General features: G+C 36.6%; 1 protein-coding gene across 1 annotated transcript in view; it reads right to left on the reverse strand.

Moving 5' to 3' along the window:
* The window catches only part of KPNA1 (karyopherin alpha 1 (importin alpha 5)), a 72,174-nt gene that overhangs the window by 10,454 nt on the left and 47,656 nt on the right, over positions 1 to 14,064 (reverse strand). The window contains exons 6-12 of the mRNA XM_010834257.1: positions 11,977 to 12,108; positions 10,884 to 10,972; positions 10,438 to 10,537; positions 9,723 to 9,886; positions 8,223 to 8,301; positions 2,761 to 2,886; positions 704 to 831 (exon numbers count right to left, since the gene is read on the reverse strand). Of these exons, the coding sequence (XP_010832559.1) occupies positions 704 to 831; positions 2,761 to 2,886; positions 8,223 to 8,301; positions 9,723 to 9,886; positions 10,438 to 10,537; positions 10,884 to 10,972; positions 11,977 to 12,108 (818 nt within the window). The remainder of the gene's footprint in view (positions 1 to 703; positions 832 to 2,760; positions 2,887 to 8,222; positions 8,302 to 9,722; positions 9,887 to 10,437; positions 10,538 to 10,883; positions 10,973 to 11,976; positions 12,109 to 14,064) is intronic.

Raw genomic sequence — 14,064 nt, forward strand, 5'->3', positions numbered from 1 at the left:
AGAAACAATATCAGAAGTAGCTATGTTTCCCCCATGTTACATATGTAGAAAAGGTGAATGGTTTAACACTCATTGGTAACCATCTTCTCCTCATTTGAATTCCCCAAAGTACATTAAGGCAGGATATATCCATAATTAAGCATTTGATTATATGATATTCTTTAGAGGAATTGATTCCTATCCATATTTATGCATTCTCTAGCCATTAAGGTTTTAAGTTGCTGCTCTAGGGGCCATTTAAGTCTCAATTTAATACAGATCTCTCCCTTTACTGAATAATAGTACTTTAGGAGACTTGCCTCTATTGAATTTGGCACTTTCATACTTCTCTTTCAAGCCTGTGCATTTCTATTATTAAGACATCTAAATAAGAAATAGCAAGTTAGCTATTAAAGTTGCACTCTTAAGAATTCTACAAGTAACCTACTGGACTACCCATAATGTTTTTGATTAGGCAGCTTTCAGAGTAGGCTCAAGCCACCCCTATAAGTATTTCGATGGCCTCAAACCTCAACTATGCCTTCTTTCTCACATCCCAGAATTATCTTTAGCAATAAAGAATGGGCGAAATATTAAGAAATCAAATATACATTTCAGTCTAATTATGAAACTGATAACAATCTTCCAAGAGGCCAGAGTTGAGCATTCGTAACTGGGAAACAGAATGATTTTCTTTACAAGACACTACTTGGCTAGTACTTACTTGATCTGTTCAGCTGATCCTCCAGAAGTTGCATTTGTGATGGCCCAAGCAGCTTCTTTCCTTGTCCGAAACTCAGCCGTTTGTAATATACTAATGAGGGCTGGGAAAATGTTGGCATCTATCACAGTCTGAAATTAAAGAAAAAAAATTAAAGAAAAGGAAATTACAAGAGTTTTAAAAATGTTCATGATGCTACTTATAACTTTTCAGCTAGTTTTACTAATGTCGCCCCTCCCCTATTAAAGATACACCAGAAGGAGTTAATTCCTCATTATCCCAAACTTTTTGACTATACTTAGTTACACTAACATCCTCCCTGAAGTTTGTGACCCTGTAATCTCCTAGTTTTCTCTTCTACATGGGTTCTTTTCTCTTTTATTGTTCTCTCTTATTCTATTCACAATAACAAATTTTAAAGGTTCAATTCTCTGTTCCTCTGCCATTCTTCTTTCTTTCATAGCATCCACTCTCACATGTGTGTTCTACAGCTCCAGTCCCCATTTCTCACTGGAATCCCAGTTCAAGGTGGCTGAGGGCTCAGTGTACATCTGCTATCCACCTTAAACATGTCATCTGCTCTATCAGGTCTTTTTTCAAACCTCTCTAGTTCAAAAGGCTGTTTTGTTTTTATTTATTCATTCTAAATTCAATCAGTCACCAAATCTCCCTTACATTCTCAATTCAGAACATCCTAAATTCATCTTTTCCTTTAGCACTGCCACTATTTTACTCCAAGCCACAACCTCCCACCCAGATTACCAGAAGAGCCCTTTGTTAGAGTACTTTTATTCAGTCCCTCTCATATACTAAGGAGAAGGCAATGGCACCCCACTCCAGTACTCTTGCCTGGAGAATTCAATGGGCGGAGGTGCCTGGTAGGCTGAAGCCCATGGGGTCGTGAAGAGTCAGACATGAATGAGCAACTTCACTTTCACGCATTGGAGAAGGAAATGGCAACCCACTCCAGTGTTCTTGCCTGGAGAATCCCAGGGACGGGGGAGCCTGGTGGGCTGCCGTCTATGGGGTCGCACAGAGTCGGACACGACTGAAGCGACTTAGCGGCAGCAGCATATACTCAAGTAGTCTTCCTCAAATTGCTTTCTTCATGTTTCTCCTCAGTTCAAGAACCTAAAATGGGTTATCATTTCCTTTATCAAAAAACTGAGGAATTCTACATGAGAGCTTGATGGTAGCAGACAATAAACTACAGCTAAAAACATGCTATAAATTGCCATAGCTATAAATCTCAGTCCCTTACAGCCTTCTGGGGGATGACTAACAATGTTTTCCTGGTCAAGAACTCTTTCTATTGTACCACTGAAGGAAATCAGTAAAGTTTAGTGAAAAGATGCTTCATCTTGGCTCTGTCATTTACTGAAGGTATCTGTGAGCAAATCATTTTATTTCTCTGAGCCTCAGTTTCATCTTTAATCAAGAATGTTGGATTAGATGACTTCTACAATTCTACTCAGCTCAAAGTCTATGGTACATCTGTTCTACCTTGTTGTTTCAGCCTTTCTCATGGTCTATCCTGAAATATTTGGCCTACTGTATCTCAGTTGGGTCACTCTCCCACTAATATAAGAACAAAAATCAAGGGCAGATAACCATTTAGAGAAAACTAGGTCCCCAAAGAGTCGTGAAAAACTGAAGCAATCTAACACGAGTCCATTAAAAAATAAATATTAAAAAATAAATAAATGTTTACTGGCAAGAGTAAAAAGCCAATCTACTTAGCATAAAGTCCATCAAAACATTTTGAAAATACAAGATACTACGTCTCAGATCTTGGCAAATTATCAAATATTTAAGGCAAAGAGAAAAAACCAAAGCCTAAGTGTAAGTTTCAAAAGACTTAACCTCTACAATGCAATAAAAAAACTAAGTAGTAGACTGAATAAGATAGCAGTGGAAATTAGTGGTCTCCAAGGCAATAATGAAAAAAAAAAAATATATATATATATATACACACACACACAAATATACACTTTAAATGCTGTCTGAAAAAACCCTTAAATAATAAAAATATAGAATAAAGAAGCGTGATATGAGATTACCTGGATCTGTGCTCTATTTCCAGCTGTGATATTAGATATTGTCCAACACGCCTCCTTTTTGATAGACTCCTTTGGGCTACTCAGCAAATGCAACAAACTCTGCAGAGCTGAGCAATTCAAAATTACCTAAAGGAAAAGTTTGAAAAGGTTACTTATTGTATTGATCCAAACAGAAGTAAATCTCTAACTCACATACTTTATTTTAGGAAAATACAGGCAAAAAAAAAATAATCTCTCCTTGAAATTTTAGACTTAACTTTATATATGTAAAAAAGTATTCACTGCTAATAAGAATTCATTTCTAAGATTATCAAAGCAATTTCATTATATATACTCACAACTGCTAAACATAACATATAGCACACTGTGCCTTATTCACTTTACTATGCCTATAGCATATTAAAATATCTTTCCAGTAAGTGGCCAGAAATTAATAAGTGGTCTCAGAAATCAATATATACTTAGTTAAGAATACCAGGTGCTTTACAGGATACAAAGATTGAAAATACATGCCCCCAGCTATTAAACAGCTTACAAAGGTGAAGAAAGTAAGACAAATATAAGTGAACAAGGGAATCTACTCTACCGGAAACTAAAATCATAGTTATAATGATTAAAATGATATGTGACAGGCTCAAGAATCAATCATCAAAGAAAAGTGAAAGTTGCTCAGTCCTGTCCAACTCTTTGTGACCCCACGGACTATACAGTCCATGGCATTCTCTAGGCCAGAATACTGAAGTAGGTAGCCTTTCCCTTCTTCAGGGGATTTTCCCAACCCAGGGATCGAACCCACATCTCCTGCACTGTAGGTGGATTCTTTACCAGTTGAGCCACAAGGGAAGCCCCTAAAGAAGAGAACAGCATATCTAGTCTAGAAACAAATGCAAGTATTTATCAAGAATTAAGTATATATACTTTTTTCTTCAAGAAAGGATTAACTGACTAGTAGTCTTATTTAATAGATGGTTCTAGTGAAGAAAAACTAAAGAACCTCTTGATGAAGATCAAAGAGGAGAGTGAAAAAAACTGGCTTAAAACTCAACATGCAAAAACCTAAGATTATGACATCTGGTCCTATCACTTCATGGTAAATAGATGGGGAAAATGTGGAAATTGTCAGATTTCATTTTCTTGGGTTCCAAAATCAATGCGGACGGTGACTGCAGCCACAAAATTAAAAGACATTTGCTCCTTGGAAGAATAGCTATGACAAACCTAGACAGCGTATTTAAAACCAGAGATATCACTTTGCCGACAAAGGTCCATATAGTCAAAGCCATAGTTTTTCCAGTAGTCATGTATGGATGTGAGAGTTGGACCATAAAGAAGGCTAAGCGCCAAAGAACTGACACTTTGAAACTGGTGTTGGAGAAGACTTGAGACTCCCTTGGACTGCAAGAAGATGAAACCAGTCAATCCTAAAGGAAATCAGTCCTGAATATCCACTGGAAAGTCTGATGCTAAACGTGAAGCTCCAATACTTTGGCCACCTGATGCGAAGAGCTGACTCACTGGAAAAGACACTGATGCTGGGAAAGATTGAGGGCAAGAGGAGAAGAGGGTGAAAGAGGATGAGATGGGTGGACGGCATCACTGACTCAATGGACATGAGTTTGCGCAAACTCAGGGAGATAGTAAAGGACAGAGAAGACTGGTATGCTGCAATTCATGGGGTCACAAAAAGTTGGACATGACTTAAGTGACAGACTGAACAACAAGGACAACTAGAATAAGGGGTAACTAGTTGAAAAAAAATTTTAGATCAATCCTTAACCCCAAACAGTTACTAAAATAAATTTGCAACCTATTTAAAGAGTAAATATAAAAAAGAAACCATAAAGCAGAAGAAAATATTAATATAAATTAGGCAGTTAACAGTTGGTTTGGAGGACAGTGAACGACTTTATAAGCATTAAAAACAGTAAAAGAAATTATAGGGGAAAAATTAAAATTTTACCAAATAGAAATTTTTGTATGTCAAGAAATTCATGAAAATTAAAATGCACAGCAATGTGAAAAAGCTTTTGCAACAGAAAAGGTTGCTGTCTTTAGTATGTAAACTGATAAGAGAAACTACAATTTTAATAGCAAATTACCTCACAAAGAAATGAAAATTAAAATGAAGCCAATTTTTGCCTATTAACTCAAAAAGTAACAAAACTTGTAGTTTAACAAGTACCGTCATTCCAAATAACAGTATAAAAAAGTCACAAAGCAATATGTTAAATGCTGATGTGGTGTGGAAAACAAGTATGTCAGAAGTTAAAGAATTACTTGAGAAAGAATAGTAAGAAAAAAAAAGACTTCATGGGAGGGGGTGGGGGGAAACACTTTGAAACACAGAATTTTATAAGCAAAGAAGAGGGAGGATACAGCATATGGAAGGATTAGAAATGAAATCTGGTAGGCTACCACAAAGTACTGAATTAAGAAAACATCAGTGAAACTATTAAGGAAAGGTTCTGTACCCAAAAAATTAACAGGAGGCTAGAAAGAAAAATGAAACTAAAACACTGCAGTGCAAATTCCTAAGTCTTTCAAGGTTCTTTATCTCATAGCCATTAAAGCTCAATGTTTCTAGGAGGAAAATACTGTGAACAGTTATTTTAGAAAAGATTAAGCAGTTATTAGGAAGAATACCAGAGAAGGCAATGGCACCCCACTCCAGTGTTCTTGCCTGGAGAATCCCAGAGACGAGGGAACCTGGTGGGCTGCCGTCTATGGGGTTGCACAGAGTCGGACACGACTGAAGTGACTTAGCAGCAGCAGCAGCAGGAAGAATACACCGAGAGGGGTAAATGCCTGAGAGAGCAGGAGGATAAATACGGTAGGTATAGCAACAACCACTGTATGTGAGAAAACAGGGCCCAAACTAAGGTAATCAGGTGTGGACCTAGAAACGATGAAAGGACTTGCCTGGGGGCGCAGTGGGTAAGATTCTGCCTGCAATGATGCAGGGGATATGAGTTTGATTCCTGGTTGGGAAGATTCCATATGCCACAAAGGCTGTGCACAACTATTGAGCCCAGGCTCTAGAGCCTGCATGCTGCAATCACTGAAGCCTGCATGTTCTAGGGCCCACAAGCCGCAACCTACTGAGCCTGTATGTCACAACTACTGAAGCCTGCACACCTAGAGCCTGTGCTCCACAACAAGAGAAACCACTGCAGTGAGAAGCCCTCACACCAAAATGAAGAGCAGCCCCTGTGTGCTCCAACTAGGGAAAGACCACACAAAGCAACAAAGACCCAGCACAGCCAAAATTCAATAAAAATGCAAGAACCCATAAGACCTGCTGACTTGCTATCAAAAAAAAGTATGAGAGATGGAGACACCAAACATGACTGCAAAGTTTCAAGAGTGGGTGAATAAATCGTACCATTAATTGAAGTGGGAAAAATCAAAACTTGGAACTCACTTTGTGGGTGAGAAGATAAATGAGACAGGTACTGGAAACATGTTACTGGAACTTGAGAGAGATCAGAACTATATATAGATTCAGAACTTCATTTATGTGGTAAATATTTTTTGAGTCTCTATACATTGTGCCTGGGACAATTATAGAAGAACAAAAGTGAACAAGATTGACACAGTTCCACTTCTATAAGCTTACAATCTAGCAGACAGTTATACAGTGGTAAGTGCTATGACAGATGAAACAAAGGAGGGAGTACCTAATTTAAGAGTTAGCTTCTCAGAGAAAATTAATAGCAAGACTTGAAGAATGACAAGACATTAATGGCAGAGTCCGAGTTTGTGTGAGGGACTGGTCAGAGCAGGGATGGGGGATGGAGACATATATTCCATGCCAAGGGAAGCAAGCTCTGTGTTAAATCTCAGAATCCGGGTGTGTCACAGCTATTACACAGGAATAAACATGACATGGCAAAAGCATAGAGCATGGCACGGGAAGGGGTAGACAAACTTTCAATAGCAAATACACTGATATGGTTTTAAAATTCAGAAAATAAAAAGGACTATATAGTTTTAAGCTTCCTTTCCATTCCTATACCCCAGCTAACCACAGAGACAACCATGTTATTAGCTTTCTGTGTGTGCTTCCTGAGAAATTTTATGCAATTACAAACACACATGTATTGTTTTTTTCTCCTCTCCACCACTCTTACACAAATAGTAATGTATGCTACACACTATTCTGTGTCTCGTTTTCCTTTTTGAACAACAGAACCTGAAAAACATTCTGTGTATTAAAACATGCTTAATAGGTTCTTCATTCTGTTGCATAGCATTTCATTATACAGGTGCCAGACTTTAAAGGATATTAGAACACTATCCAAGAACAATCGGGGGCTATAAAAAGATTTTAAGAGAATGAGACGATCAAATTTGCATGTTACAAGCATCCTTCTGGCGACATGGGAATAGTACAGTAAGAAATGTGTGAACTAAGCACTGCAAGGAGTAAGTAGAGATGACCATCATTAGGGACTGATAAGAAAGATAGAAGAAAGGCAGTAACCAAACTAATGTCCTGGTTTTTGGCTTGGGTGACCGCTGGGGTCATTCACCAAGACAGGAACGTAAATAAGCAGAGGGCCAGATATACCAGGAAAAACAACAGTTCCTCTGTGGACAGAATCATTTTAAAGTAAATATTAAGAGCTGGAAGACAACTGAGAACAAAGTCTCCTTAATTTTATAGAGTAGAAAAGTAAAGACATTAAAGGTCTTGCTGAAAGTCAGAGCTGGTTAAGAAAGAGCTAAAGCTGAAACCTAATCCCCTACAGAGGATAATCCCATAAAGAGAAAAGAACAGGTAAAGGAGCTTGCTAAAGAAAAACCAATGGTCAATGAGGCAGGAGACCCAAAATACTTCAACATCACAGAAGCCTAGGAAGATAATTTTAAAGATGATGCCAATGCATCTGAGGGATCAAGAATAAAAATAGCTAGAAGAATCCACCATGAGTGACATATCTTGATATAAAAGTTGAGTGGATTAGAGGATCACATTATGAACTGGGAGGGAAGATCCTCCTCACTTAGGAAACTTACCATGTACAGAAAGGAGGAAGCTACCAGGGAAGAGGAGATGAAGCTGAAAGAAAGGATGCTACTGGAAACTTCTGATGCTCACAGGAATCCCTTCAAGTAGAAGTAGTGAGAAATAAACCTAACCAAAAGGATAAGTTGCACTATTGTGTGTGTGGCCAGTCCCTCAGTTGTATCTGATTCTTTGTGACCCCAAAGAGCCCACCAGGCTCCTCAGGAACCCAAGACTGCTACAAGCAGTAGATCAAGACAGAGATACAAGTAGTGAAGGTATTGAAAGTAGCTGCCAAAGCTAACATTTAACAAACATTAATGAAACAAAGTATCAATTCTCCCCAATAATAGGGAGTTAAAAATACTGTAACAGAAACATACTCATGGAAAGGGGTGGGGGGGTGGTCAATGTGCTATTTTGAAAGGAAAAAAAAGTTACCATTTATTCATACCTGTGTCTGAACATCATCTCCTGTGACAATGTTTCCAACAGCCCGCAAAGCAGGAGAAACCACTTTATAATCATTATGCCTGCAACCATAAAAAGAAAAGATGTCTTATATCCAACAGTAACATCTGCAAATTCCTTTCCTTAGAGCTAAAACCAGAAAGGTACAAGGAACTCTATCAGGATGAGGAAACGTTTTTGGTGTATCCAAGAAGGACTGTCTTTCCCTTATTTAATATTTTTGGATAAAAGCTACACATCTTTTCTAAAAACCTTTCCCAAGTATTTCATCACCTAGAGTCCAACTTTTCCCTCTCATTCTTTAAAACAGGTTTCATTTCCTCTTGGTTTCCATGGTTGCTGAGATAATAGCAACAGTAACATTTATATACCACTTTTTAAAGTTTTACAAATTATTTCATTTTCACAGAAATAAAAACATGTCAACAGTTGAACTACCTTGAAAATGAGTCAGGCTCCATACTTCAAATACTAAACTCTTTTTACTAAACTTCTGCTAACTTGGTGGTCTGAAAACCCCCTCCAAAATCTTTTACATATCTGAGGACAGATATTAAGTTTTGACTTCAGGCTAAATAAGTTAATATCCTTTAACTTTCCTTAAATATCTTTTCTCTCCTGTTTAATGAGATTGATCACTCTTCTCAAAACTATGCCAGTTTCTTCACATTTAAGATATGATGACCAACAAGAAATGGTAAAAATATATAGTAAAAGTGATTAAAGAGTACAAAAGATTACTTCCCAGATTCTGAATGCTGTACTTGTGACTCCTCCAGCATTACACTGCTTTTAATACACAAAAGCATTATGCTACTGATCTGTACCCAGTCTGTAGCCAGCTATCATCCCAGAGTTTTATACTCTATATATTATATTATCTAATCCATTCGATGTGTCATCTTTGGGACAATGTTTCCTTCCATCTATTTTGTACTTACTCCAATAAATTTCACATGGCTTGTAATTATACTATTTCCCCATTATGTTATCACTCTAATTTTTCCTTCAATAGTTATTTTCTAAAAATTTGATTAATACAGTCTCAAATTAGTTATGCCATCAGTATATCTTCTACTTCATAAATGAAAGGGATCCAAAGAGATATAGCAAAATAAAATTCAAAGTCTGACATTAGTCTAGGTTAAGCTTTAAAGAGCTTAGACTAAGTGAGCCTAGACTACATGAGACAAAAGATGTTTGCCATCCAGTGGTTTGTCTCAGAATACTAAGTATGAGCTAGAATTAAATAGATCAGAGTTTTCCAAATGTTTTTGCTGAAGGGCTGCTTACAGAGGACAAGTGAGAAGCTCTTTATAACCCTCAAAACAAAAAAACAAACATTTAATGTGAATATAACAAAGTAACAAAGGACAGTAGCACAAAGCACAACAAATCAGTATAATACATTAATATTTGAGTATCAGCAACTAGAATACTAGTAGGAGAGACAAAAGAACACACTTTCTTAAAGATATCTTACATCAACAGCTCCACAAGTCTCCTACATACTCCTGCATCAATGACTGCTTGAATTTTATCATTGGGTCCATCTGATAGATATGAGAGGGCCCAGCAGGCATCAGCCAGTACATCAGTGTCACTGACAAATAGCAACCAAGAAAGCACATTCAGACAAGGGGAAACCTGTAAAGGAAAGGTGACACGATTATGAAATTCAATAAAATAAAAGCAAGTGAGGAGTGGGGATCCAGAAAGCAACCAGGCACACACCTGGTGACTTCTGGAGTGATTAATCCTTCTAGAGATGGCGTAATAAGTGGCCAAATGACATTTCCACCTTGCAGTTTACTTTGATGAAATAGTCAATGCCCAAGGAAAACAATTTCAAAGAGCAAAGTTTAATATATACCAATTCTAAGGGTTGGATTCCTTATCAAAATACTCTCTGTGGATCACAGATAAAGTAATTTCCCTAAGTGCTAAAGCTAGGAAATTCTACATTTTAGATACTTGGTTATGAAAAAAAATGCCACATTTAAGGTTAGTTCAGAGCTTTCTACAGGCAGTGAAGATTTATTCCAAATTCAAACAAAAACAAAGACCTAGTTTTCTAGAAACAAAATTCTAACATTTTAGTTTATCAAAAATTATTCTTTCTATTCACATTAACATTGGTTGCTATACTCTTTTTAACTGTGCTTTTTCTGCCAATTTCCCACAAGCATAATCCTTACCTTTGCAAATTCTGGAGGTGGACTTTTCCCTCTACAGAGATTAGACAAAGCCCATACTGCATTCCGGGTCATAGTCAGGCGGTTCTGCTTTGAAAATAACCTATAAGCATAATGATGCAATTGGTAAATGATATAATGGGCATCAATTCTCTGATAGCATATGATAAATATTTAACCACTTAATGCTATTGATAGACAGATGTCTTCAAACAGCTCTTCTCCAGAACAATAAAGTTTAATTCTAACACAAAGAATTCAGAATATTGGCACTTCTTTTTACACACCTGAATAAGAGAGAGTGCCCAAGGAAATGAGCTGAACAAGTTAGTGAGAAAATATTTGTAATGAAAAGCAACAATAGGAAATCCAAAATGATTTCCAAAGATGCACTCGTTTCTGAGGAACTTCCCATATTTTTATTACCCACAAAAAAGAAAGAAACTTACTGCAGAAGAGGGGGAAGAATATTGCAGTCTAAGACATAGTCCCTGCACATGGTACTATCTCCAGCAATGTTGCCAAGAGCCCAGACGGCCTGTGAAAGAATTATTCATTAATGACAGGCTGCAGAGTTTAATCTTTTCATAGTTCTTTCAAAAAAGATGCAAACATACTACAAAAACTCTTTACAAAATAATACAGTAGCTAATCAACATATTGTACATGGACATTAACTATTAACACCTCTAAGATCACTCATCAGGGAGTCAAATGAAACTGTTATGGGACTGGTAGAAGATCAGTAATATTAAAAGTATACATGTGAATATACTCATGGTAGTGAAGTCATTAAAAAGAGGTACCAGTTCTTATATATATTCTTTACGTTAGGGGGTCTTATTGTTAAGTAACACTCCATGCAGCCCTTGGAACATGGCAGAGATCCAAATGGTTTACTCAGCTGATTTAAAATGTATTTTAACCTTGCTTACAAAAGAAAACAGTGAGCCAAGAAATTAAGAGCAATAAAAATGCAGAAAACTTGACTCAATTTTGGGAGGTTGATATACTAGCAATCTTGACTATAATCTTTCATGGGTAAATACATATGTTAGAACTTACAAATTATACACTTTAACCATATGCAGTTTACCGTAGGTTGATTATACCTTAATAAAATTGTAGAATAAAATCATACTCATTTAGTAACAATTTGTATTTATGAGTTTGACGAAGTTTGCAGTAATTAAAAATGCATTTTTTCTAAGTGATTTTCTGCCAAAAGTAACAAAGACTTGCTACTTCAATCAACACCAAAGAGTATTACAAAAAAAAAATGTAAGACCTTACATGGTCTTAAATGTATAAGACTTCAAGAATTTCAGGGTTGGAATAGAAAAACGGTTATGTTTCTAGGAGATGTTCTGCCTATATTCACTATGAAACGTCCTGTTTAGGTTACGTTTAGATTTCTGGAACACTCCATGTGAGAACCATGGACTGTCGTATCCAAGTGGTAACACTAAGACTCTTGAATATAAGACTCAGGGAAAAACTGTATTCTTTAACCTGCTTCTCTTTACTTGTTTCATCTTTTACCTGTTCCTGGACATCTTCAAACTCTGAGCTGAGCAACTCTATGAAGATAGGCACAGCTCCTGCCTGAATCACAATCCGGGTCTGAAGAGAATTTCCTGAAGCAATATTTGTCAGTACCCAAGCTGATTCAAACTATAAAGATAAAAATAATTTCATTATCTTAGTAGAATTTAATAGGTTTACTTACAACAGTAAGGTTTTCTTAAAAAAAAAAGAATGTTTTCTATGCATGAAAAAAGAATCTGAGATCATTATTTGAATATAATCTATCAGGTAAATACTATATTAATTTAATAGAAGAATTCCCAAAGAAATAACCTTCATCAGGAACTCTGGGTGTCTAAAATTTCAGATCAAGATAGAGCTGACATGAGACCATAAGAAGAATGAGGGAGTGTTTGGTACCGTACTGTATTTTTCAAAAGGGTTAAGAAAGAATATATGCATTAATTTACTTATTGCACAGGATATCTCTTAAAGGAATCATAATAAACTGTAAATATTTGCTACTTACATAGAGAGGTCTAGGTGAATCAGAAACAAGTACAGGAAGGATAAACACTTATTAGAGTAAAACCTTTATGTAACCTTTAGCCTTATACCATGTTTATTATCTAATAAAAAATTAAATAATTTCTATAAAATAGGAAAAGTGAAATGAGGAAACAATATTAGTGTAAAATGTATAAAATATAGGCAGAGTGAAAAAGGCAGAAGACAATTTAAATGATTAAGCAGACCAAAAGGAGTTAACAGGCATACAGCTAACAGAAATGGCAGCTTTAGACCATAAGAGATTCCAATAAATGAGCAGCCTTCAAACCAAGGCACAGAGGTAAGACTTTTTTAAAAACAGCATTCCTAAAGGTTAATAAACTGGTAAACAAAAGGTATGAAGGAAATTATGGCCAACAAAAAATACAGCACATTATTAATTGTACACATCTCTATGGTACCTTGACTCTTAAGCTCAATAAGATGAAATCCAAGAATGAACTCCTTAAAATCCAAGAATGAACTCTCAAAATCCTATTTAGAGTTCTTAATTAAACTTCAGCTTTACTTCCTTCTCCTGTTCTGTCTCCTATTTAATATTCTTTAATGAAGCATACATGTGGGGGCAAAAAAATTTAGAGATATGCCACTTGAATGAGAATCTCAATTTAAAAATCATCAAAAAATGGAGCTGTGATTCTCAAGCTTTTGGGTCTACCGAAAGGTAGCTGTCATATAGAAAAATAAATCAATCACTTGGGGTATGGGAAAATGAAAGAAACAGGAAAGCAATTTGATTAGCACAGTCCAAAGATACATGAATGAATGTCAGTAAATTCATAGCAGAAGACACTTAAAGAAGGGGATATTAAAAAAAAACCTATAAATGTGAAATAAAGTGGTCTGATAGCCAGTTAGGACACTGATATTACAGCAGCAGGGAGGCCAGACTAGGAGCACCACAGTTAAAGGGACTTTTTTTTGCATGATAACTCCTTACTATAATCTCACTCGCTAGTAAAGTAATGCTCAAAATTCTCCAAGCCAGGCTTCAGCAATACGTAAACCATGAACTTCCAGATGTTCAAGCTGGTTTTAGAAAAGGCAGAGGAACCAGAGATCAAATTGCTAACATCTGCTGCATCATGGAAAAAGCAAGAAAGTTCCAGAAAAACATCTCTTTCTGCTTTATTGACTATGCCAAAGCCTTTGACTGTGTGCATCACAACAAATTGTGGAAAATTCTGAAAGAGATGGGAATACCAGACCACCTGACCTGCCTCTTGAGAAACCTGTATGCAGGTCAGGAAGCAACAGTTAGAACTGGACATGGAACAACAGACTGGTTCCAAACAGGAAAAGGAGTACATCAAGGCTGTATATTGTCACCCTGCTTATTTAACTTCTATGCAGAGTACATCATGAGAAATGCTGGGCTGGAGGAAGCACAAGCTGGAATCAAGATTGCCCGGAGAAATATCAATAACCTCAGATATGCAGATGACACCACCGTTATGGCAGAAAGTGAAGAAGAACTAAAGAGCCTCTTGATGAAAGTGAAAGAGGAGAGTGAAACAGTTGGCTTAAAGCTCA

Source organism: Bison bison, unplaced genomic scaffold, assembly GCF_000754665.1.
Source record: "Bison bison bison isolate TAMUID 2011002044 unplaced genomic scaffold, Bison_UMD1.0 scf7180017864032, whole genome shotgun sequence".
NCBI lineage: Eukaryota > Metazoa > Chordata > Mammalia > Artiodactyla > Bovidae > Bison > Bison bison.